Raw genomic sequence first — 25,737 nt, forward strand, 5'->3', positions numbered from 1 at the left:
CTGTGATTTCAGTACTTTAGGTAGCTCATTCCAAACATTTATCACCGTCTGAATAAAGGAATGCTTTCTAAGATCCGTTTATAAATGTACTTTTCATCAATGTAAATTTCAGTCCTCTTGTTCTCGTGGTCTGACTGACCATAGTCATATTCTGGGTCACCTCGTGTATACCATTTAATACTTCATAGATGCCACATATTCACTTCTCTAGATCAGCCGCGATCTTATTGAATGCCAGAGCAGGCTTGAGGGGCCGTATGGCCTGCTCCTGCTAATATTTCTTATGCTTCCCTGATCTATTCTCATAGCTCATCTCTCCCCCTGTTCCAGCTGGGTTCATTCTTATTACCCCTCAATGCATGTATTTCCCTTTTTAAATGCAGTGACCAGAATTGCACACAGCATTCAAAGTGAAATCTGACCAGTGTGTTGTAAAGCCTCAGCATGACCTCTCTAGGTTGTCCTGATATGTATCCCAAAGTTCTATTTTCCTCTTTTTAGTTTTCATTGTGTTGATGTTGAAAGTTAGGAGCCTAACCTCTGACCCAGCTCTCTCAATCTATCCCTTGCGCTAATGCTGTATACTTATGTTGCTCATTCTTTCTTCCACCATGCAGTGCTTTGTATCTTTGTGTTCATTTTAATTTGCCATTAATCTGACCAATTCCATAACAGATCTAAATCCTTAGGCAAAAATTGAACTGCATCCTTGATTTCTACTGCACTTGCTGCACTAGTGGATTCTGTAAATAATAAACAAGGGCCGAAGTACTGAACTCCCCTTTCATCCTTCTTAAAAAAAAAAAAAAAAAAAAAAAAAAAAAATTAATTTCCATGGACCGGTTCAATTAGTTTTTCGTTGAAGGCTGATAAGTCCAGATAAATTGCATCATAGGGTCTTCCACCATTTATTTTATTTATAATGTCCTCAAAAGGCAGGAAATGTACAGGTCTTTTTAGCTGATGGACGACAGAAATTAAAAAAAAAAAAAAAAAAAAAAAAAATTTGGACCAACAGTAATGTGATTCACCTAGCTTAAAACATTAAGTGTAATTAGAAGTGATGTGGCTAGTATTAAGGTCAGAGAGCAACGCACATGTAAGGCAACCTGTTAAATTGCTACTCAGTGTTTGATCAGGTAACTGGCATTGTCCTGGCACTTTCCTGTAAGCGGCGATGACTGCCATTGCATTGGCTGTATGTGGTTGATGAGATCATTCTAAAGCACGATGACTATGCCACCTGCTGTGATTAGATGCTGACTGACTGTTTACCTGAGAGTAGACCTGGCTGTCAGCAGATTGATCTGACAGTCTGAGTTCTCATGGCTGTTATAAACTGTGGAATGGAAACTTGGGCTATCCAGTCACTGCTCTACTTCTATCCTATAGGACCTTTTTTCAATGCGTCTGCATGCAGCATATTGATGGTATTATGGGTTCTGATTCAGTTGGAGAATTTTCTTGGACAGCATTGAATCTACCGATGTCGTGATGCTCCAGGTGTTGCAATATCGAAATAATTTTTAAAAATTTGTTTTTGTGATGTGGGTGACACGGGTAGACTGCATTTCTTGCCCATCCCTAGTTGCTCCAAGACGATAGTGGTGGTTATTCTCCTTGAACCACTGCAGTCCTTGTGGTGGTGATGTTCCCACATGGTGTTAGGTAGGGCATTTCAGGATATTGACTCAGTACTGTTTAAGCAATGGCGATATATGCCCAAGCCAGAATGCTGTGTGACTTGGAGGGGAACTTGCAGGTGATGGTGTTGTCACAGCATTGTTGCACTTGTCCTTTGATGGTAGAGGTCGCAGGGAAGGTAAGTGTTGTCGCAGTAACCTTGGTGAGTTGATGCAGTGCATCCTGTCGATCGTACATGCTGCAGCCACAGTGTGCCAGTGATGGAGGGGGTGGATATTGAGCCTGGTGGCAGGGGTGCTAAGCAAGCAAACTGCTTTCTTCTGGTTGGTATTGAGTTTCTTGAGCGTTGTCGCTGCACCAGTCCAGGTAAGTGGTGAGCATTCTATAAGACTCCTGACTTGAGCCTTGTAGATGATGGGTATGCTTTAAGGGGTCAGTCGATGAACAATTTGTCACAGACTACTCAGCCTCTTTACTGCTCTTGTATCCACGGTGTTCATATGGCGGGTTGCGTTAAGCTTTTGGTCAGTGTTACTCCCCAAGAAATTGATGGTTGGGGACTTGGCGATTGTGGTGCTATTGAAGGTGAAGAGGAGCTGACTACTTTTTCTTAGTTGAGATGGTTATTACCTGGCACTTAAATGGCATGCATGTTACCTGCCACTTGTCAGCCCAAGCCTGGATGTTACCCAAGTCCTGCTGTAGGCTGGCATGGGCTGCTTCATTATTGGAGGAGTTTTGAATGGAACTGAACACTGTGGATTCATTAGTGAACAGCCCCACTCCTGACATGAGGGTGGGGGGCTGGAGGGGGCAGGTCACTGTAGCAGCTGACGTTGGCTGGGCCAGAGACACTTCCCTGAGAAACACCTGTAGTGATGTCCTGATTCTGTGTATTGAGTGAACCAGAAGTGGGGCTGGTGAATCCAATGGCAGCTGATTAAAATGTGAGTCTCCACTGCTGTCGGAACAAGTTAGGTCTGGTCATTCACAAGCGTGGAAGCACAGATCGAGAATTTACAAGGAGATGAAAAAGACAGAGCAGGTGATATAAATGTGATGCTATTTTTGGGAGTTTACATTGGGTTAATAATGTTTTCTTTCCCCTTCCTCAGCCTGCACGTTTGCTGTATCGAATAGCCTTGCTCTACGATGCTCATCGCCCTCATTTTTCAATTATGACTGTTTCTGTTGGTGACCTCAACACCCAGGTGGTACAAGATGTACCTGAGAACTGTCAGGAGTGGCTTGGAGGAGGAAAGATGGCTCAGAATGGAATGGACCATTGTATATATAGAGTCAGTGTACAATTCAGCACAGAAATCTTTGGAACTTTTCGCCAAACTGTAGTTTTTGACTTTGGGTCTGAACCTGTCCTGATGCAAAGGATTATGGTGGATGCTGCATCAATAGAAGGTACGAATTTGATCGTTTCTGCTGTCTACGCAAATTACTTGCTGTTTATTTTCAACTTTGGAAATGCAATGACTTGTTGAAGAATGTTAAGTAAGGTCGCGTAAATCTATGGACATTTTTGTTGGTGCCATCCTAAAGGAGGTGCACTACTAAGATTCTAGATTTGGGTAAGGCCGACTTCAAAGGGATGAGACAGAGACTATCCACAGTAAATTGGACAAATCTGTTAATGAGTAAAATGATAGAAGATCAGTGGGAGATGTTCACAAAAGAATTGGTGATACTGAACCAGTTTATACCCCTGAGGGGCAAGAGCTCTACTTGCCAAAAAAAAAGCCATGGATGACACAAGTGGTAACGGACAGCATAAAACTAATAGAAAAAGCACATAAAAAATCAAAAAATAGTGCAGATCCTGGCGAATGGGAAAGATACAAAGAACAGCAAAGTGTCACAAAACAGATAGTAAGAGCTACAAAAAGGGAGTATGAAAGGAAACTTACATGGTATCTGAAAGTCAACACTTTTTTATAATTGTGTTAGGAAAAAGAGGGTAGTCAGGGGCAATGTTGGCCCTTTAAAAACTGAAAGTGGTGATAAAGAAATGGGGGACATGTTGAATAATTACTTTGCGTCAGTATTTACAGCAGAGCATGCCAGAAATCCCAAGGAAACTAAATCAGGGACAGGGATTCAATAAAATTAATGTAAGTAAAATAGCAGTAATGAAGAAAATAATGGCACTGAAGAGTGACAAATCCCCAGGACCAGATGGTTTCCATCCCAGGGTTTTAAAGGAAGTAGTTGAGTACATTGTAGATGCCCTAACGATAATCTTCCAAAGTTCTCTCGATTCAGGAACCGTTCCTTTTAGATAGGGAAATTGTGCATGTCACTCGCTATTTAAAAATGGCGAGCGAGGGAAACCAGGGAATTATAGACCAGTTAGCCTAACATCTGTTGTCAGGAAATTGCTGGACTCTATAATTAAGGATAGGGTGACTGAACGCCTCGAATTTCCAGTTGATCAGAGAGAGCCAGCATGGATTTGTGAAAGGTAGGTCATGCCTGACAAACCTGATGAACTTTTTGAAGAGGTTATTAAAGTAGTGGATAGGAGAATGTCTATGGATGTTATTTATATGGACTTCCAGAAGGCATTTGATAAAGTCCCCCATAAGAGACTGTTATCTAAGGTAGAAGCCCACGGAATTGAGGGCAAATTATTGACCACCTTAGGAAATTGGCTGGGCGGCAGGAGACAGGCAGTAGGATAATGAGTAGGTACTCAAATTGGCAGGACGTGACTAGTGGTGTCCCACAGGAACCTGTGTTGGGGCCTCAACTATTCACAGTATTTATTAACAACTTAGACGATAACACAAAGTCATATATCCAATTTGCTGATGACACAAAGATAGGTGGAATTGTAGGCAGTGTAGATGGAAGCATAAAATTACGAAGGGATATTGATAGATTAAGTGAATGAGCAAAATTGTGGCAAATGGATTTCAATGTAGGCAAATGTGAGGTCATCCACTTTGGACCTAAAAAGGATAGAACAGGGTACTTTCTAAATGGTGAAAGGCTAAAAACAGTGGATGTCCAAAGAGACTTGGGGGTCCAGATATATAGATCATTAAAATGTCATAAACAGGCACAGAAAATAATCAAAAAAGCTAATGGGATGCTGACCTTTATAACCAGAGGACTAGAATACAAGGGGTGGTAGAATTTAAGCTGCAGCTATACAAAACCCTGGTTAGACCACACCCGGAGCACTGTGAGCAGTTCTGGGCACCACGCTATAGGAAGGATATATTGGCCTTGGAGGGAGTGCATCGTAGGTTTACCAGAATGATACCCGGACTCCAGGGGTTAAGTTATGAGGAGAGATTGCACAAATTAGAGTTGTATTCCATAGAATTTAGAAGGTTAAGGGGTGATCTGATTGAAGTTTTCAAGATATTAAGGGGAACAGATAGGGTAGATAGAGAGAAATTATTTCTGCTGGTTGGGGAGTCTAGGACTAGGGGGCATAGTCTAAAAATTAGAGTCAGACCTTTCAGGAGTGAAATTAGGAAACACTTCTACACACATGGGTAGAAGTTTCCGCAAACAGCAATTGATGCTAGATCAATTAATTTTAAATCGGAGATTGATAGCTTTCTGTTAACCAAAGGTATTAAGGGATATGGGCCAAAGGCGGGTATATGGAGTTAGGTCACAGAGCAGCCATGATCTCATTGAATGTTATTAATAAGGTTGCTATGTAGAATATAAAGATGGAAAGAATGTTAGCAGTTAATAGGTTAACAGACATAAGAACAGAAGAAAAATCAGTGATAAGAAAAATGTAATCCATTAATTTTCCCCTCATGAGATCTAATTGTCTGTGCAACAAGCTTGATGTTTTTGCATCTATTACTTCGCTTGATAAATTATTACAAACACATATCAATCTTTGAGTAAAGAGGCTTCTCCTGACATCTGTTTCAAATTTACTTCCACTTAATTCTCATCTCTGTTTTCTGGCTCCGTTAGTTGGTGCATCTGAAGTACTCTGGATTTGTGTTATTGCAGGAATGTCTAGTTCCTATCCAAAAGATTGAGGTGTATTCAGGCGATCAAATAAACGAGGTTTAATGAAAAGTCACAGAGTTTAGCGGATAACTACAGGAGAACATCGAATATAGGTCTAGTCAGTTCGGAGGCTCCACGAGGACTGCTAGGGCGGTCTCGTGGCTGACGTCATGGCGTTTTTCCCGCCGGTGGGGCATCACGTGATGAACGGCGTGACTTCATCGCGTTTACCCGCGCTATTAAAGTGATCGCGCTCTGTACATGTAAACAGTGAAAACAAAGATACAGACTCAGGCTGTAGCCAACATATTATTAAAGGGAATTATATACAATTGATTGGAGTCCCTTAGTGGCTCCGCCACATGCTCCCCCCCAGAATTGTCTTTAATAGCAGAAGTAAAATGGCAAGGAGGCCTGACAAGCCTGTCAGATCGACTTCTGTAGCCTTGAAGTGGAAGCTGATGGACGGCGGGCGAGCTGGCGGGCGGTTGCGTTTGATCTGGCACGGCGACTGTGGGTGGTCAGCCACGTTTCGGCGGTTGTGCGATCTCGACTGGGCGGTCAAGGTCCAAGTGAGCCGGCTTCAACCGGTCAACTGAAATGTGGTCCGGTTTACCACCGACATCGACCGAAAAAGATTTGTCTCCCGGCTCTATCACACGGAAAGGACCAGTGTAAGGGGGGTTGAGCGGGTCCCGATGAGCGTCATGGCGGATAAACACATAGTCGGCGTTCTTCAGCTCAGCTGGGACGTGGGAGCTCTGCAAGCCGTGATGCAACGTAGGCACTGGAGCGAAACTTCTGGCTGCCTCCTGGTGGCTGATGAGCTGCTGGGATGCGGACCATGGCTCTGTTGAAGATGGAAGGAAATCCCCTGGTATGCGTTGCGGCTGGCCATATACGAGCTCTGCCAAGGACGATTGAAGATCTTTAGGTGCCGTACGAAGACCCAAAAGGACCCATGGAAGCCTGTCCACCCAGCCCGCGCCTTGAAGGCTGGCTTGCAGTGCGGCTTTGAGCGACCTGTGGAATCGTTCGCACAGGCCGTTCGCCTGTGGATGGTAGGCAGTGGTGCGATGTAGCATGACGCTGAGCCACAGCGTTCCAGAGCTCCGAAGAAAACTGCGGCCCACGATAAGACGAGATGTCCGCCGGTACCCCGAAGCAGGCGACCCAAGAGGAGATGAATGCCCTGGCGACGTCTGCGGAAGTGGTGGAAGACAGAGGAACCGCCTCCGGCCATCGAGTGGTGCGGTCCACCATTGTAAGAAGATGAGTAAACCCATGCGAAGGCGGAAGTGGCCCCACCAGGTCCACATGCACATAATCAAACCTACGTTCCGGAACGGCGAAAGTGGCCAATGGAGCCTTGACGTGACACTGCACCTTGGCCTTTTGGCAGACTACGCAGGTGTTGGCCCAGTCGCGAACATCCATGTGCATGCCCCGCCACACGAATTTGGACGACATCAACCGTTGCGAGGCCTTCATGCCAGGGTGCGACAACCCGTGGATGGCATCAAAAACTTTTCGGCGCCAGGCGACCGGGACGATAGGGCGAGGATCTCCTACGGAGGCGTCGCAGAGTAGCGTAGTGCCCGCGGCATGGAATTTGACGTCGGCCGCTTGGAGGCTAGAGGGGTTGGTTCTGTAAGATTGGACCTCCGGATCCGAGGCTTGATCCGCAGCCATGAGGGGATAGTCGATGCCGAGCTGGACTGCATGAACGGTTGCGCGGGAGAGGCAATCCGCCACCAGGTTGTCCTTACCGGACACATGCTGAACGTCAGTGGTGAATTCTGAGATAAACGTCAACTGACATTGTTGCCGAGCTAACCATGGTTCGGCGGTCTTGGCCATAGCGAACGTTAGTGGCTTATGGTCCACAAAAGCCGTGAACGGACGTCCCTCTAGCAAGAACCGGAAATGGCGGATGGTCAGAAAAAGGGCCAGCAACTCCCGGTCGATCGTGCTGTACTTTCGTTCGTTTTGCCGTAGTTGACGGCTGAAAAACGCCAGCGGTTGCCACGTCCCATGCACCCACTGTTCCTGCACTGCGCCGATGGCGTAGTCTGGCGTGTTGGTGGTAAGGGCGATGGTGGCATCTGGCAGCGGGTGTGCCAGCATGGTTGCGTTGGCTAAAGCGCCTTTTGTGTGGACGAATGCCCGGTCCATGTCGACCGTCCAGCTGATCGGATCCTTGCCGGACTTGCCCTTGAGGGCCTCGTACAGGGGCTGCATGAGCAGAGCTGCATTCGGGACGAACCGGTGATAAAAATTTACCAACCCGAGGAACTCCTGCAGGGTCTTGACGGACTGCGGGCGTGGGGACGAAGTAACGGCCTCCACCTTCATTTGCAGGGGAATTGCGCTGTCTGATGTGATGCGATGGCCTAAAAAATCAATCTGCTGTAGGCCGAACTGGCACTTGGCCGGGCTGATGATCAGGCCGTGTTGACTGAGGCGTCTAAAGCGGGTGCGCAAATGGCAGATGTGCTCCTCTTAGGGCTGGCGATGAGGATGTCGTCGAGGTAGACGAAAAGAAACTTGAGGTCCCGAAGCACGGAGTCCATCAAGCACTGGAAAGCCTGTGCAGCGTTCTTCAATCTAAACGGCATCCGCAGAAATTCAAACAGGCCGAATGGGGTGATGACTGCAGTTTTCGGGATGTCTTGCGGGTGTACGGGGACCTGGTGGTAGCCACGGACAAGGTCGACTTTTGAAAAAATGGTATTTCCCGCCAAATGTGCAGAGAAATCCTGAATGAGGGATCGGGTACCGATCAGGAGTAGTGGCGTCGGTCGTCGCTGCAAGGCCGCCATCCGCCGCCAGGTTTTGGAACAACGTGGAGAGGCGAAGACCAGGGACTATTCGACCGGCGAATAATCCCTAGCCACTCCATCGCGTCGAACTCGGCTTTCGCAGCCGCGAAGTTGCCAGGTTCGAGGCGCCGGGCCCGTACGTAGACCGGGGAGCCAGTAGTGGTGGTGTGATGTTCGACACCATGTTCCGTGGCCGAGAAAGAGAAAGTGGGTCTGGTCAGGTCTGGGAAATCTCCGAGGAGGCGAGTGAAGTCATCCGGAGGTGGGGGCGCGCAGGAGACAGTGCGCGCCATGGTGTTACCGCGGTAGCACGGGATGGAGTGAAAAGTGGCCGCATTGATCAACCGGCGGTGCTGTACATCCACCAGGAGGCCGTTGGCGCACAAAAAATCCGCCCCGAGGATGGCTTGAGAGACTTTGGCCGTGATGAAATCCCAGTAAAACCGCTGGCCGCCGAAGCACACCTGGACCCGCCGGCTTCCGAAGGTCCGAATGGCCCCGCCATTAGCCGCCTGGAGGGAGGGGCCGTGCCCCCCAACTTGTAGATCAAGATCTGACGCGGGTAGGATGCTACACTGCGCCTCGGTGTCGCAAAGGAAACGTCGACCAGATAGGGAGTCGTTGATGAAGAGGAGTTTTCCCGAATTACCGATTGCCATTGCAGCCGTCGGGCGCTCGTTATAACCGGTCCTCTTTCGACAGGGTGGCTGCTGTGTTTTTTTTTGAGCGAAAAGCTGCAGGGAGGGCGGCAGCATTTTGCTTTCGCGCCAACACGGGCGTGGTAGAAGCACAACCCCGTAGGTTGAGGGGCTGGAGCGGCGTCTGTGGGGGATGGGCGCCTCGTGGCAGCGCAGTACTGCTGTGTCACCGCGAAGATCTTGTCCGCATCGGCAGCCAGCTCTGCGCAGTCGGTGACTTCCAACCTGGCTAGGGCAGCCTGAACTTGCTCCGGTAGTTGGCTGAGGAACAGCTCCCTGAAGAGGAAGCATTCCGGTTCGGAGCCCAGGAGCGTGAGCATTTGGCTCATGAGCTCGGACGGCTTGGAGTCCCCGAGGCCGGGCATATTGAGCAGCCGGCGGGCGTGCTCTGACTTCGTGAGCTCGAAGACCTGTAACAACTGCGCCTTTATCGTATCATACTTGCGATCTTCTGGTGGATTACCAAGCAGGCTGACGATCCGCGAGGCTGTGGCGCTGTCGAGGGCGGAGACCACGTGATAGTAACGGGTCTGATCCGCAACGATGTTCCTGATTGCGAACTGGGCTTCAGCCTGGATGAACCACGCGGCTGGATGTTGCTCCCAGAACTGTGGTAGCTTCAAAGCAAAGGCGTTCGATTCCATGTTCAGTAACTTCTGCGATAGCCATTCGCAAAAGTCAACGTCACCAATGTAGGAATGTCTAGTTCCTATCCAAAAGACTGAGGTCCACTCAGGCGCTCACATAAGCGAGGTTTAATGAAAAGTAAGAGTTTAAAGGATAACTACAGGAGAACATCGAATATAGGTCTAGTAAGTTCGGAGGCTCCACGAGGACTGCTAGGGCGGTCCCGTGGCTGACGTCATCACGTTTTTCCCGCCGGTGGGGGATCACGTGATGAACGGCGTGACGTCATTGCGTTTACCCGCGCTATTGAAGTGATCGCGCTCTGTACATGTAAACAGTGAAAACAAAGATACAGACTCAGGCTGTAGCCAACATATTATTAAAGGGGATTATATACAATTGATTGGAGTCCCTTAGTGGCTCCGCCACATGATGCCATTTAATATTTTATATACTCTGATGACACTCCCTTTATCTGCCTTTTTGCTAGATGTGAAGATCAAGCTTCTGTAACGTTTCCCCATACCTCAACCTCGTTACACTTGGGATCAGTTAATTTTTTTTCTGTACCTTTTCTAATGCATGAATATCTTCTGTGGTGTGGAAACTAATACCGAACACAGTATTGTACGTGCGGTCTGATTCCTTATACAGAGAGTGAAATGGAAATCTTCCTTTCTATCTTGTACGTTTTAAGTCTGTGGACCTAGTGAGACATGTCAGCAGTATCCCCTTGGCCCCAGGAACTGCTACTGGACATATATACTTATGGCAAATATAAGAACATAAGACGCAGGAGTAGGTCATTTGGCCCCTCGAGCCTGCTCCGCCATTCAATAAGATCATGGCTGATCTGATCTTGGCCTCAACTCCACTTCCCTGCCCGCTCCCCATAACCCCTGACTCCCTTACCTTTCAAAAATCTGTCTATCTCCACCTTAAATGTATTCAATGACCCAGCCTCCGCAGCTCTCTGGGAAAGAGAATTCCAAAGATTCACGACCCTCTAAAGGAAGAAATTCCTCCTCATTTCCGTTTTAGATGGGTGCCCCCTTATTCTGAAATTATGTTCCCTAGTTCTAGATTCTCCCACGAGGGGAAACACCCTCTCTGCATCTACCCTGTCAAGGCCCTTCAGAATCTAATATGTTTCAATAAGATCCCCTCTCATTCTTCTAAACTCCAATGAGTATAGGCCCAACCTGCTCAACCTTTCTTCATAAGACAACCCCTTCATCTCCAGAATCAACCTTGTGAACCTTCTCTGAACTGCCTCCAATGCAAGTATATCCTTCCTTAAATAAGGAGACCAAATCTGTACGCAGTACTCCAGGTATGGTCTCACCAATGCCCTGTACAGTTGTAACAGGACTTCCCTACTTTTATATTCCATTCGCTTTGCAATAAAGGCCAACATTCCATTTGCCTTCCTAATTACTTGCTGTACCTGCGTGCTAACTTTTTGTGATTCATGTACAAGGACCCCCAGATCCCTCTGTACCTCAGCATTTTGTAATCACTCCCCATTTAAATAATTCGCTTTTTTACTTTCCCTACCAAAGTGGATAACCTCGCATTTTCCCACATTCTATTCCATCTGCCAGATTTTTGCCCACTCACTTAGCCTATCTATATCTCTTTGAAGGTTCTTTGCATCCTCCACACAATTTGCTTTCCCACCTATCTTTGTATCATCAGCAAATTTGGCTACATTACACTCAGTCCCTTCATCCAAGTCATTAATATAGATTGTAAACAGTTGAGGCCCCAGCACTGATCCCTGCGGCACCCCACTAGTTACAGTTTGCCAACCTGAAAATGACCCATTTATCCCGACTCTCTGTTTTCTGTTAGTTAGCCAATCCTCTATCCATGCTATTATATTACCTCCAACCCCGTGAGTTCTTATCTTGTGCAGTAACCTTTTATGTGGCACCTTATCGAATGCCTTCTGGAAATCCAAATACACGACATCTACTGGTTCCCCTTTATCCACGCTGCTCTTACATCCTCAAAGAACGCCAGTAAATTTGTCAAACATGATTTCCCTTTCATAAAACTATGTTGACTCTGCTTGACTAGAATGATTTTCTAAATGTCCTGCTACCACTTCCTTAATGATAGACTCCAGCATTTTCCCAATGACATGTTAGGCTAACTGGTCTATTGTTGCCTGCTTTCTGTCTCCCTCCTTTCTTAAATAGAGGCGTTACATTTGCAGTTTTCCAGTCCACTGGGACCTCTCCAGAATCCAGGGAATTTTTTGTAGATTACAACCAATGCATCCACTATCTCTGCAGCCACCTCTTTTAAGACCCAAGGATGCAGGCCATCAGGTCCAGGGGACTTGTCCACCTTTAGTCCCATTAGTTTGTCTAGTACTTTTTTTCCAGTGATTGTTTTAAGTTCCCCCCACCCACCCCAATAGCCCCTTGATTATCCATTATTGGGATGCTTTTAGTGTCTTCTACCGTGAAGACCGATACAAAATATTTGTTCAAAGTCTCTGCCATTTCGCTGTTTCCCATTATTAATTCCCCAGACTCATTCTCTTGGAGACCAACGTTTACTTTAGCTACTCTCTTCCTTTTTATATACCTGTAGAAGCTCTTACTGCCTGTTTTTATATTTCTTGCTAGTTTACTCTCATAATCTATCTTCTTCTCTATCATTTTTTTTAGTTGTCCTTTGCTGGTTTTTAAAAATTTCCCAATCCTCTGGCCTTCCACTATTCTTCGCAACATTGTATGCCTTTGTTTTCAATTTGATACCATCCTTTACTTCCTTAGTTAGCCACAGGATGGTTCATCCTTCTCTTAGAGTTTTTCTTTCTCACTGGAATATATCTTTGCTCTCCTTAAATGTTTGCCACTGCTTTTCTACAGTCTTACCCTGTAATATATTTTCCCAGTCCACTTAAACCAAGTCTGCCTTCATATCTTTGTAATTACCTTTATTTAAGTTCAGGATACTAGTTTGACACCTAGCTTTCTCACCCTCAAACTGAATTTGAAATTCTACCATGCTATGATCACTTTTCCCAAGAGGATCCTTCACTTCGAGATCATTAATTAATCCAACCTCATTACACATTACCAGATCTAAAATAGTCTTCTCCCTGGTTGGTTCCACAATGTATTGTTCCAAGAAACCATCCCGTATACACTAAGAACTCTTCCTCAAGTCTACCGTTGCCAATTTGCTTTGTCCAATCAATATGAAGATTAAAATCTCCCATGATTATAGCCATACCTTTCTTAGAAGCCTCTATTATTGTTTGATTTATACTGTCCTACAGTGTGGCTACTGTTTGGGGGCCTGTAGACCACTCCCACCAGTGACTTCTTACCCTTATGATTTCTTATCTCCACCCAAACTGATTCTACGTCTTGATCTTCTAGGCCAGTATAATTTCTCATTACTGCACTGATCTCATCGCTTATTAACAGAGCTACACCACCTCCTTTCCCTTTCTGCCTATCCTTACGAAATGGCAAATACCCCTGAATATTCAGTTCCCAGCCTTGGTCACCTTGCAACCACGTCATACCCATTTATTTCTATTTGTGCTGTCAACTCATCTACCTTGCTATGAATGCTGCGTGCGTTCAGATACAGAGCTTTTAATCTTGTCTTTTTTTACTATTTTTCCCTACTCTGACCCCTCTTTCTGATGTACTCTTATGTGTATACGCTCTGTCCCTTCCTGTCACACTCTGGTTATCATTACCCCTGCACTTTTGCCGTCTCATTTTTCTTTTACTTTAATTTCCGCTCAATTGATTTCCCCCCCCCCACTATTTAGTTTAAAGCCCTATCTACAGCCTTAGTTAATTCGATTCATGAGGACACTGGTCCCAGCCTGGTTCAAATGAAGCCCGTCCTGACGGAACAGCTCCCTCTTACCCCAGTACTGGTGCCAGTGCCCCAAGAATCGAAACCCATTTCTCCCGCACCAATCTTTGAGCCACGCATTCAACTCTCTGATCTAATTGACCCTATGCCAATTTGCACGTGGCTCAGGTAGTAATCCAGAGATTATTACCTTTGTGGTTCTGCTTTTTAATTTAGCCCCTAGCTGCTCATACTCCCTCAGCAGAACCTCTTTCTTTGTCCTACCTATGTCGTTGGTACCTACATGGACCGCAACAACTGAATCTTTCCCCTCCCACTCTAAGTTCCTCTCCAGCCCAGAGGAGATGTACTTTACCCTGGCACCGGGCAGGCAACGCAGCCTTTGGGACTCATGCTGTTGGCTGCAGAGCAGTGTCTATCCTCCTAACTATACTGTCTCCTACCACTACCACATTTCTTTTTGCTCCCCCCCCACTTGAATGGCTCCCTGTGCTGTGGTCAGTTTGCTCATCCTCACTGCAGTCCCTGCTCTCTCCCAAACAGAGAGTAAGAACCTCGTAACTGTTAGACAAGAGCAAGGGCTGAGGCTCCTCCAACTGGGTCCCCCTACCTGCCTCGCTCGTAGTCGCACCCACCTGTCCCTGACCATGGACCAAATTTGAATTAATTAATCTAAGGGGTGTGACTGCCTCCTGGAACACAGTGTCCAGGTAACTCTCTTCCCTCCCTGACGTGTCGCAGTGTTTGAAGCTCGGACTCCAGCTCATTAACACGGAACCGAAGTTCCTCGAGCAACCAACACTTACTGCAAATGTGGTCGCCGTGGACCTCAGTGGTGTTCACCAGCTCCCACATGTTGCAGCAGTAACACATCGCCTGCCCTCCCATCTCTAATGTATTTAATTAATTAACTGTTTAAGTTTTGAATGTTTAGTTTTTAATCCCGGCTCTTAATTTAAACCAATGCCCAAGAAAAAGAGAGAAATACTGACCAGCCAATCACTTGCCTCCTTTCCTGTCATGCCACACTTGGTAGACAGATAAGGCCCCAAATTGAGTAAAGATCAAGTTACTGGGCCAGTAATTCCTGTCCCAACGTGTGAGTACGGTTGGGGTACTCGCGCGTCTGGCCGGAGGAAATGCCGGTTTTCAGCATGCACAGCGCATGCGGGGAAAACCGGCATTTCCTGCCCTCTGAACGAAGGGGTTCAGAGGCAGAACGCGCGCGACTGCACAGGCAGCGCGTGCGCAGTAAAATTCCTTTTTTTCCCCCAAAGTTGCGCGCGTGTAAAGGCCTCCGGTCTTTAAGCGTGGAAAAACAAGACGTAAGTACTTAGTTTTTCAGCTAAGTGGGCTTTTAGTACAATGTAGAAATTTTTTTCCCACAAGTTTGTTATTTTTAAAGAATTTACAGGTTGGTAAGTTTAGTTTTAGACCCTATTTTTAAAAAAAAAAAAATTTTCTCAAAAAATTGGTTAATTGTTTAAAACATTTAAAAAAAAAAAAACTTATTTATAGTTCTTATCAGTGGGATGTTTTTTAAAGTTTTATTTAAAGTTAAAGTAGTGTTTTGGCAGCCCATACTTTTCATCAGTTTGACAGCTCTTACTGTCAAACTCATGAATGGGTTTCCCCTCCCCGATTGGCTGCACAGTGCTCACCTGATCCCAGCCGGCACATCGCACTAACTACGCCGCTGGATCAGGTTAGCACAGCGCGCCGACAGCTGAACCGGGCCTGTGAAAGGAAATGCAAGCAGGCCCGGGCTTCAGATGTCGGTGCGCAGGGTGAGTGCAGATCGGGGGCTTGCACGCGCGGCAAGACCCCGACCTAATTTCAGGGCCACTGTGTTTCAGGTGGGGGGATTAGTGACTTTTTCCCCATTTCTTGGTTTAAAAAGATCAAAGTATTTTTGAAGAGGAAAAATATTCGAAAGGAGCACACGCTTGTTACTTTGTTTAAATGATCTAGCAGTATTTCCTCATAAGCAGTTGTGGCTCATCACTCTGAAAATGTTACTAGTGTGTTGTTATTGCAAGTTTCGAGTGTCCGATGGAGCCCACTCAAGAACATAAGAAATAGGAGCAGGCCATACGGCCCCTCGAGCCTGCTCCGCATTTCAATAAGACTGAATTTCTACATCAACTCCACTTTCCCGCCCTATCCCCATATCCCTTGACTCCTTAGTGCCCAAGAATCTGTCGATCTTGGTCTTGAATATACTCAACGACTGAGCATCCACAGCTCTCTGGGGCAGAGAATTCCAAAGAAATGTTGCTGTCTGCCAGGATATTCATTGCCAGCTTAAAAAAAAAGGATCAATTGAACAAAACCATCTGCACAAACTGAAGAATACATTTTTTTTTCATTAAAAATTTCAAGGCTTGGAGGTTATGATATCGTAATAATTCTCATTGATTTTCTACTCATTCTAATTAACATTGTACTGTAGTTTTGTGGGGTAGCTGGTTTATAATTTAAAAAGAAAAGGATTGTAGTCTTTAAACAAGAGATTGTTAACCTGAACTGTGAAATGTAGGGCTCCTGTTCAGAAGATTGAGTTTGTCAGTACTTGGTGAGCAAGCTTTGTTGATTCTTAATTGCCTACAAGTGTGAGTATAGACATGCGAGATTGGAAGAAACAACTTATCTGTACCTGAGAATCTTTAATATCTCAATAAGAACTGCTCTGATCCACGGTTTCTCTACAGTAAATATTTCCTCTTCTCATAGCGGGGTGCTTCATCAAGATATCAATTTAGTTGCCTTGTGCTGTACAATGCCCAGTGTAAGGATGTCTCCACTGTAGTAAGGTGACCAGAATTATACTTGGTATTCCAGATGGGGCAGAACCACTAGTCTGTACAAGTTAATTATCACTCTTTCGGATTTACAGAAGCAAAGAAATCTCAGAATGCAAGGAGGCCTTTCAGCTCAGTGTGCTGTGCCAGTACCAGCTATCTACCTGTATTTCCCATTTTCTTACCCTCTTCCTATACTCCAACCCTATTTCCTACTCTTCCTATCCCCCTTTTATATATTTTTTCAACTGCTTATTTATTAGTGAGATGGCAGAAGACTGCAGGGCGACAAAGGCAGGTACTGTGATACTCATTCCACCTTCCAATCGCCCTTTGCGTGAAAAATTACTCTCTCCAAAACTTTCTGCTTCTAGTATTAATCCTAAATATATATCGCTCGCTCCTGATTGACCAGCCAGCGGAAATCATCTTTCACTATTTACCCGCTCCAGCTTTTCCAAAATGTTGAGCACTTCTGTTAAATCTACCACTTTACCTTCTCCCGATGAAGACAGCCCACGTGTTCCATGGTATCTATATCTTCTCATCCCTGGTATCATCCTAGTAAATCTGCACCTCATCTTTTCCATGTCTCCAATATCCTTTCTATACTGAAGGTGCCCAAAATAGCACCGACTCCTCCATCTATGGCCTACCTAATGTCTTGTACAGGTTCTGCATCACCTCCTTTTTGTGTTCAGTGTCTCTATATGCAAAGTCTTGAATCCCATTTAATTTTTATGGCTTCTTTCACCTGCAATCCTACTTTAAAATTCTGTACGTCTACAGTTTTAGATCTCTGTTCCTCCACTCCATTGCCAATTTTATAGTTTTGCGGTATTCTTGTATAGGTTTTCTTTTCTTTTTATCCACAAAATGTAGTACACATTTATCTGCATTGAATTACATTTGCACTATGTATGCCTATTTCCCAAACCTGCCTATGTTGTCCTGCAGACTTCCGCTGTCCAGTTCACTCTTTATTTTGCTTCCTAATTTGGTATTGTCAATAAATGATACTTCATTTCCCATGTCTAAACCATCTATATGTATATTGAGAATCGGAGAGCTCCCAATACAGATTCTTGGGACATGACACTAGCAGTCTTGTCAACCTGAGCAACACCCATTTACTCCTACTGTCTGACTTCTATCCTTCAGCCATTCTTGTATCACACTGCTAGAGCAGCGGCTTACATCTCTATGGTGCCTTTAATGTAGACAACATCCTAAGGGACTTTACAGAAGGGGAGAGTTGAGAGGTGACCAAACGCCTGGTTTAAAAAAAAAAAGGGTTTTTAAAGGTGGAGAGATGGTGGAATTTCTGTATCTATTATTGAATGTATTGAGATTAGGGAAGTGTGTGATTCACTGTTTTTTGCAGTTGCAGTTTGAGATTTCTGACCATTTTGCCATGGAAGTATCTTGGTGTGATTTGGCATTAAAATGTTACTAGTAAGTTAAATTTAGCTCACAAGGGGTTAAATCAACAGAGGAAGACTTGTTGGAGCCTTTAAGATAAAGATGGGAGATAGGTATGTTAATAAGATTTCTGGAGAGTTAATGAGCCAACCATTGACTCGGTATCCTTAATGCTCTGGGGCACATTCTAAACACTTGAAGGGCTGGGAGAGGCTGAATTTCTTTGTGCACTGCTTGAGTTTGTCTGGCTGGGCCCACATGTCAGGGTCACTGGTTGGCAACCAGTTTGGTTGGCAGGCCTGTTGGTCAATACCCTGGACAGGGACAAAGTCAGGTGAAACAGCTGACCTCCAGGCCAACTAGGAACAAAGGACAAGAAACGTATCATTTGGAGTTAGTACTAGGAAGATCTGCAGGGAGACAGAGACAGATGGAGACATTATTATTAGCCTAGGTCATGTGATTAGATATTGAGCAATAAAGGTAAATTCCTCTATTTGAAGGGAGAGACCAGTGATTCTTAACTGAGTAGAATATCTAGAGCAGACCACAATTTGTAGCAACTTTATACTGCTGATTTACCTGTTTTATTTAAAGACCATGGCCCAGAAATTGGTGTCGGGGGCTTCCCGCGGGTGCAAGCCCCCCACCTACACTTACATAGCGCGCTGACAGTTGAAGCCTGGCTCTGCGTGGATTTCCTGTCACTGGCCCGGTTCAGTTCCCGGCGCGCTGTGCTTTCGTGATCCAGCAGCGTAGTTAGTTCGATGAGCCGGCTGGGATCACGTGAGCACTGGGCAACCAATCGGAGGATGCAAAAGTTCATTCATGAGTTTGATAGTAAGAACTGTCAAACTCATGACAACTCCGGGTGCCCAAAACAGTACTTAAACTTCAAATAAAAGTTTTTAAAAATCCCACTAATTAAATGAACTATTAATAACTGTAAAAAACTAATTTAAACAATTATTCAAATTTTTGAAAAAAATAATTTTTTAACAAATCTGGTGTAAAAATACACTTACCTTACTGTAAAGTCTTTAAAAATAATAAACCTGTGGAAAAAAATTTCTAACTAATAGACCACTTACCTTTTAAAACTAAGCACTTACGTCTGCTTTTTTCTCGCGTAAAAACTGGTGGCCTTCACGCACGGGCAACCCTGTATATTAAAAAAAAAGGAATTTCAGCGCGCACGCGCAGACTCCTGCGCGCACGCGTTCGACCTCTGAACCCCTTGGTTCAGAGGATCGGAAATGCCGGTTTCCCGCGCATGCTGAAAACCGGCAATTCCATCGGTCCCATGCATGAGTACACGGTGCTTACTCATGCGTTGGGACCCGAATTACTGGGCCATTGTCTGTTGGTTTAGAGCCTGAGTCTAAGACTGAAGGAGTGTGTATTCACTTTACTTTTTAAAGAGAGGAGATTCATGTGGTGGCAAGTGATTTATTCTGGTAGCGGGTGTACAGAGCAAAGGTTCTCTGTTGCGATCCCTGAGTGTCCTAATCTTTTACTGAGATATTGGGCAGTAAAAAGATGCACTCTGGATCATAGGAGAAATGAAGTCCACTCACTGGATTGGTCACTGACGTCGAACCTGAGAAAATATCTACTGTAAATACCCAAAAATATGACACCAGTCCCAGTGATGGATAGGATGGGTTTCACGCACAGCTCTAGGTAGAACAAGATGACACGATTTTACACAGTCTGGTTCAGTTTTGATTTTAGTCACCTCTCCGAATAGCTCTTTCTGGCTCGGCATTGATTTTTGTCTGATTGCGCTTCTGTTGAGCGCCGTGGTGTTTCTGCATTAAAGGTGCAAGTTGTTGAATTGGTGTCAGCCGAGGAGGGGAATCAAATCAGTGAAAATGTAATGGAAAGTGTGAGGTCTATGGTGGGAACTGGAAACAATGACTTGGGCTTTTTAATGTTCAATGGGAGACATTTTTGTCAGATAAGCAGGCAGTCTGCCAGGACAGAGATGATCGTGGTGATGAGAATGTTGGGGATGTGGAGCTGGGTATCATCAGCCAACATATGGAAACTCGCCCCCCCCGGCCTACAGATGATATCACCGAGGGGCAGCATGTAAAGTAGCGGGCCAAGGATCGGTCCATGGAGGAGCTCACAGGTGACTGTATGGTAGTAGCAAGAGAAGCCATTGCTGGAGATGTACTTGCTGCATTTGGACAATAACAACTTGCATTTATATAGCGCTTTTAACATAGTAAAGCATCCCATGGTGCTTCACAAAAGTCTTACTGTGTAAAATTTGACACCGGGCCATATAAGGAGATATTAGAACAGCTTGTTCAAAGAGTTAGGTTTAAAGGAGCTTTTTAAAGGTGGTGAGAGAGACGGCGAGGTTTAGGAAGGGATTCCAGAGTTTGGGGGTTAAGCAGCTGAAGGCACGGCTGCCAGTGGTGGAGCGATGAGAATCAGGGATGTGCGAGAGGCCAGAATTGGAGGAGTGCAGAGATCTCAAGGTTGTAGGCCTGAAGGAGATTACAGAGATGGGGAGGGGCGAGGCCATGGAGGAATTTGAAAACAAGGATGAGAATTTTAAAATCAAGGTTATGCCGGACCGGGAGCCAATGTAGGTCAGCAAGCACATGGGGGGAGGGTGATGGGTTAACGGGACTTGGTGTGAGTTCGGATACGGGCAGCAGAGTTTTGGGTGAGCTCAGCTTTACAGAGGACTGGTAGGAGCAAAACTATCTGAGGGCAGTCCCAAGCAGCTGACACCAGAGGAGAGGTGGTGGAGGTTAACCATATCAAATGTGTTGCAGAGAGGTCCAGAAGAACATTGGGGGATAGTGTACTGTGGTCACAGAACGTGTCATTTTGACTTTTCCCAAGTTGTTGATGCTCTGAGTAGGATGGAAGCTAGATTGATGGGATTTGAACAGGGAATTTTACAAGGAGTGGGTATGGAGCTGGGAAGTGACGGCACATTCAAGGACCTTGGGGAGGAAATTAAGGTCAGAGATGGGCGGTACTTGGGGAGGGTGGTGATTTTTAAGGAGGGCGAGTGATAGAGATTTTGAAAGGGAGAGCGACAATAACAAGGTTGGGGAGGGTGTTCGATTCACTTCTGAGGAGTCATCGGGAACAGGTGATACAGTTGGAGTTGCTGCTCTGGGAGAACCATGAATGGGTGCTATGATAGAACTGCCAGGGAACGCCAAGGGAGGTGCATGGGGAGATTGGTCTTGAGCGATACGAGCTTGGGAGAGCAACAGGCACATGAAGTAGGCTGAGGAGTCGTGTTGAGTGAAGCAGGGGGGCATGGTGCTGGAGATGGGAGCAAGTGATGGCTTGGTGAGATGGAGGTTTGAATATGGCTAGGAGAGTGGAGGAGCTTTGGAGTTCCTTCAAGGAGGTGATTCTGAATGCGATGGACGAACGTGTACCCATGCAAGCAAAGGTACCAAGCTTAAAGGCACTCCTGCCTGGTTGAACGGGACCACCAAGCAACTTCTAAAAAAAGAAAAGAAAGCATTCAAGGCCATGAAAGAAAATGGCACAGAATTAAGATGAATTCAACACCAAAAGGCATGCCTGGAGTGTAAAAAGGGCATCAAAATGGCAAAGAAACATTTTGAATTGAATATGGCGAGGGAAGTGAAAGATAATAGTTTTTTTTTACTTTATTAAGAGAAAAAGGTAAGCGATGGGGCCACTAAGTGAGATCAGCTTCGGGCATGACTGCTGATGCTACACAGGCTGAAAAAGTGCTAAACCAGTTCCCTATAGTTTTTACCAAGGAGTAGACAGGTAATGTACTTGATCTGAAAAGGGAACTGAAGGGTGTTGCAGAAGTAAGTTGTGACGCTATTCATGTTACTACCAGCATGGTTGCCAAACAGCTGCGCAACCATAAGGTAAATAAATCTCGGGCTGGATAAGATGCATTTGAGGAAATTGCAGGAACTCTGGCACAAATCTTCCAGCAATCACTGAATACTAGAGAAGTGCCTGTGGTTTGGAGCAAGCAAGTGGTTACTCCTGACTCAACGAGTGGTGAGAATGTGGAACTCGCTACCCCAGGAAGTGGTTGAAGTGAATAGTATAGATGCATTTAAGGGGAGGCTAGACAAGCATATGAGGGAAAAGAGAATAGAGGGTTATGCTGATAGATTTAGATGAGGAAAGATGGGAGGAGGCTCGAGTGGAGCATGAACGCCGGCATGGACTGGTTGGGCTGAATGGCCTGTTTCTGTGCCGTATAATCCTATCTTTAAAAAAGGTAGCAAAGGTGACCCAGGAAACTACAGACCAGTGAGCTTGATGTCCATTGTGGGTAAAGTTATGGAAACCCTTAATAAAGATAAGATCATGGAGCATCTGGATAGAAATAACATCATAGAAGATAGTCAGTTATGGGTTGGTGAAGGGGGAGTTCTTGCCAATCTAACTTTCTGGTTCCCCGACAAAGGAGCTCAGTAGGGGCAAGGCAGCCGATGTAGTGTACTTGGATTTCAGTAAGGCCTTTGATGCAGCTCCCCTGGAAAGACTGGTACTAAAAATAAAGTGTGTGTGAATCAGTGGAAATAATTTACAATGGATACGTAATTGGTTGACCGATGGAACTCAGGGTAGTTGTACGGGCATTGTCCTCTGCCTGGGAGAATGTTACACGGCTCTGTTTTGGGACCTCTTTTGTTTAATATCTTCATAAATGATCTGGAACTAGGAGTCACAAGCTCAGTGGCCAAATTTGCAGATGATACAAAACTTTTGAAGGTGGTAGACTCCAAAGCTGAACAGGATAAGCTACAGGAGGATTTGTATATACTTGGGAATTGGGCAGACAAGTAGCAGATGAAATTCAATTTAGAGAAATGCAAAATGCATCACATTGAGACAAAAAATCCAGGAAAGGGACTCTTATTTAAATGGAAAGAAAATAATGTGCATGGAAAATGAAAGAGATCTGGGGGTCCTGATTGAGAATACATTTAAGTTATCGCCGCAATGCTCGGCTGCAGTGAGTAAAGCAAATCAGATGTTATAATGTATTAAAAGGTCAAAATTGAGCCAAAATGGTGAGGTATTCCTGCGACTGCACTTAGAATACTGTGTACAGTTCTGGTCGCCACAGTGCAGAAAGGACATTGCAGCTATTGAAAGGATGCAGAAGAGAACAACCAGAAAGGATGAGGGAGATAAAGGGATTGAATTCTGAGCAGTGATTATGTAAATTGGGCATGCTCTCACTGGACAAGAGAAGGCTGAGAGGTGATGTGATTGCTGTTTTTAGGACTCTAGATAATGTGGACCATGACCAGCTGTTTCACCTTGTCCAGAACAGTAGAACCAGAGGACACGGCCTGTGCTTGAAGGGGGTAAATTGAGATCTAATCTGTGGAGACATTATTATTTCAATGAGCGAGTGGTCAAGTTATGGAATAGGCTCCCTGGGGAGATGGTGGAAGCAGACAGTATTGACTCATTCAAATGCAAATTAGATAGATTTCTTTCATAATATTTTGTGATACTGTATGAGTAATTTTAGACACGACATATGCTAAGTATAGCATGCTTGGAAGGAACAGGTGACTGTGTACCTGTGGTTCCAAAGCTTTCCACCACTGGGGATTTCCCTGCCGCGTATCTGGGTCTGTTGTAGACCAATTCATAGAGATCAATTGCTATAATTAGTCAACAACTCCATTATTGTTGTATCAAGCGGCTACCAGGATGGTCGAGGGGTAACTCGATGGACCTTGGTCTTTATTCCTCTAGCAATTCCTATGGGAGAAGTGAGTGGAAGCCCTGTAGAAACACATGATCTGCATGTCATCTTGTAACGTAAACCTGACTGAATATAATAGCCTGTCGACGGCACTTTGTCAGGTTAACTTATTATTACTGAGCTCGCCCCCAGCTATTGGAGAACTGACAGATGGCTGGCTCTGTGACAACTGGATCTGGCTGAATGTGAGCATCCACTTGCTCTTGTTAGAATTATAATTGCCTCTGTAGATTTGCTAATCTACCTTCTCATGTTCTCAGAGGCTAAGAAAAGACGTTGAGTCAAAATGATGTGGCAACATTTTCAGTAAAAGTAAATGCTTTCATTTTATTGTAAATTTAATTTACAGATTTGGAACACCTGATGCAGGCAAGGCAACAACTTCTCACCACAGCTAAGCGATGGGATTCCACGTGTAAAACAATTGTAGAGTTTGAGCCAAATGAAACTACTGACTTGGAGAAAAGTCTCCTGACCCGGTACCAGATTCCTTTGTCTGCAGACCAGCTCTTCACACAATCTGTGCTTGACAAATCATTGACCAAATCTAATTATCAGTCCCGATTACATGACCTACTTTACATTGAAGAAATAGCACAGTACAAGGAAGTCAGCAAGTAAGTGCAATGTAACCAATAGCAATGTGCATTTCATTGTTTCACTTGTATTAATCCTCTTAATCTGTGTTTCAATAGATTTGTGTATTTAATATGATGTGTGTAGCTTTCACTGAGCAGACCCTGTGTGATGAACACCCAAGGTGAAAGGGTTCGAATCTTAATCCTTGCTACGTTGTAGAATCAAATTGTTGTCATTCCACTTATTTCTGGACATGTACTTTTCACCTGAAATAAATTTTACAAAGGCATCTTAATTTTTCCAAACTTTACAATTTAAGCCCCTTGATCAATACAGAGCTTTTCTTTTCACTATGTATTTCCATAAGCACTGACTTGTCACTGGCGCTAAATAACCTGTGATTAGGGATGATTCACAGTTGTTCAAGACTGACTCATTTTCGCATGGAGCACATTGATTTTAATTCTTTATCGCTACTTAGCTGTTCACTGATGTAATGAAGTTGTGCTAAAATCCTGTTACAGCACTCCCTACACATGGATCTATTCAACAAGGCCCGTCTATATATAGCTTTGGAATGAGTTTTTTTTCTGAACACCTCCCCTGATGTTTAACCTGGTGGTACTGAGCCCAGGTTTCGTCACTGATCTCTGACTCAGCTGATTTTAGTCAGGCTGGCAGTAATGATGCTACAATTGGCTTTTAAGCTTGGTTTTTTGGGGGGGTGGGGGGTGGTGAGGGTGTATGTGCAGTAAAGGAAGGGGATTGGCCACCTTTCCCATTCCTCATTGGCCAACTCTGCGCAGGATGGGGATGGAACCCAGGACTTACTGGTCTGTGTACCTGGGTACATTTACCCCGAGTCATTGGGTTGGGGTTAGGGCGGGGGCGGTGTTAGTTTCTCCGTTATTCAATTCTCATTCTTATTTTGAGAATTTCTGAATGAAGTGCACTTCTTATTCATATGCTCAGACCCAAGGTGGCCTAATTCTTTTTTGGGGGGAAGGGCAGCACGGAGATTTAACGTAAAGGGAAGGAACCTTGCGATTGAAGTTTGAGTTCATCAAGCTGCCAGTACATGAATTTTGAACCTTAGCTTGAGACACCAGTTGACATTTTCATCTGTTTGTCCTAATTCCTCCAGAGGGTATCGTTTGAAGCCTTTTTTAGATTTTAAAAAGTTGTGTGACAACAATTCTTCCACAGGTGGAGCATTTGGTCTGGTGCTATCTAAGTTAGGCACAATGGGGAGCAGATCACACAGATCCCTTTGAAGTGTTTTGTGCAGAATTAGGGCCAGTCTGCTTGTAAAGGGAACCCTGGGACTACAGCAATAACAGCTGCAATAGCCTTTTAAATTAGGAGTGTTCCACCTTTCAAAAGCTGTAGAAAAGGCAGTATTAAAAAAAATAAAAATCTATTAACCGTAGGAACAGAATAGTAATGATTCTCCCACACACAATTCAAATTTAATGTATGTTGCTTTAACGTGCATTTTGGCAATTTTTTGCAGACGGGTGCCAAGT

General features: G+C 44.9%; 1 protein-coding gene across 3 annotated transcripts in view; it reads left to right on the forward strand.

Moving 5' to 3' along the window:
• Positions 1-25,737, forward strand: part of helz (helicase with zinc finger) — a 273,401-nt gene that overhangs the window by 62,455 nt on the left and 185,209 nt on the right. For all 3 annotated transcript variants that reach the window (XM_085963917.1, XM_085963918.1, XM_085963919.1), the window contains exons 10-11: positions 2,760-3,060; positions 23,982-24,249. In XM_085963917.1, coding sequence (XP_085820043.1) covers positions 2,760-3,060; positions 23,982-24,249 — 569 coding nt within the window. The remainder of the gene's footprint in view (positions 1-2,759; positions 3,061-23,981; positions 24,250-25,737) is intronic.

This window comes from Somniosus microcephalus, chromosome 21 (genome assembly GCF_052327205.1).
Source record: "Somniosus microcephalus isolate GS21.2 chromosome 21, FLI_Smic_1.0, whole genome shotgun sequence".
Lineage (NCBI taxonomy): Eukaryota > Metazoa > Chordata > Chondrichthyes > Squaliformes > Somniosidae > Somniosus > Somniosus microcephalus.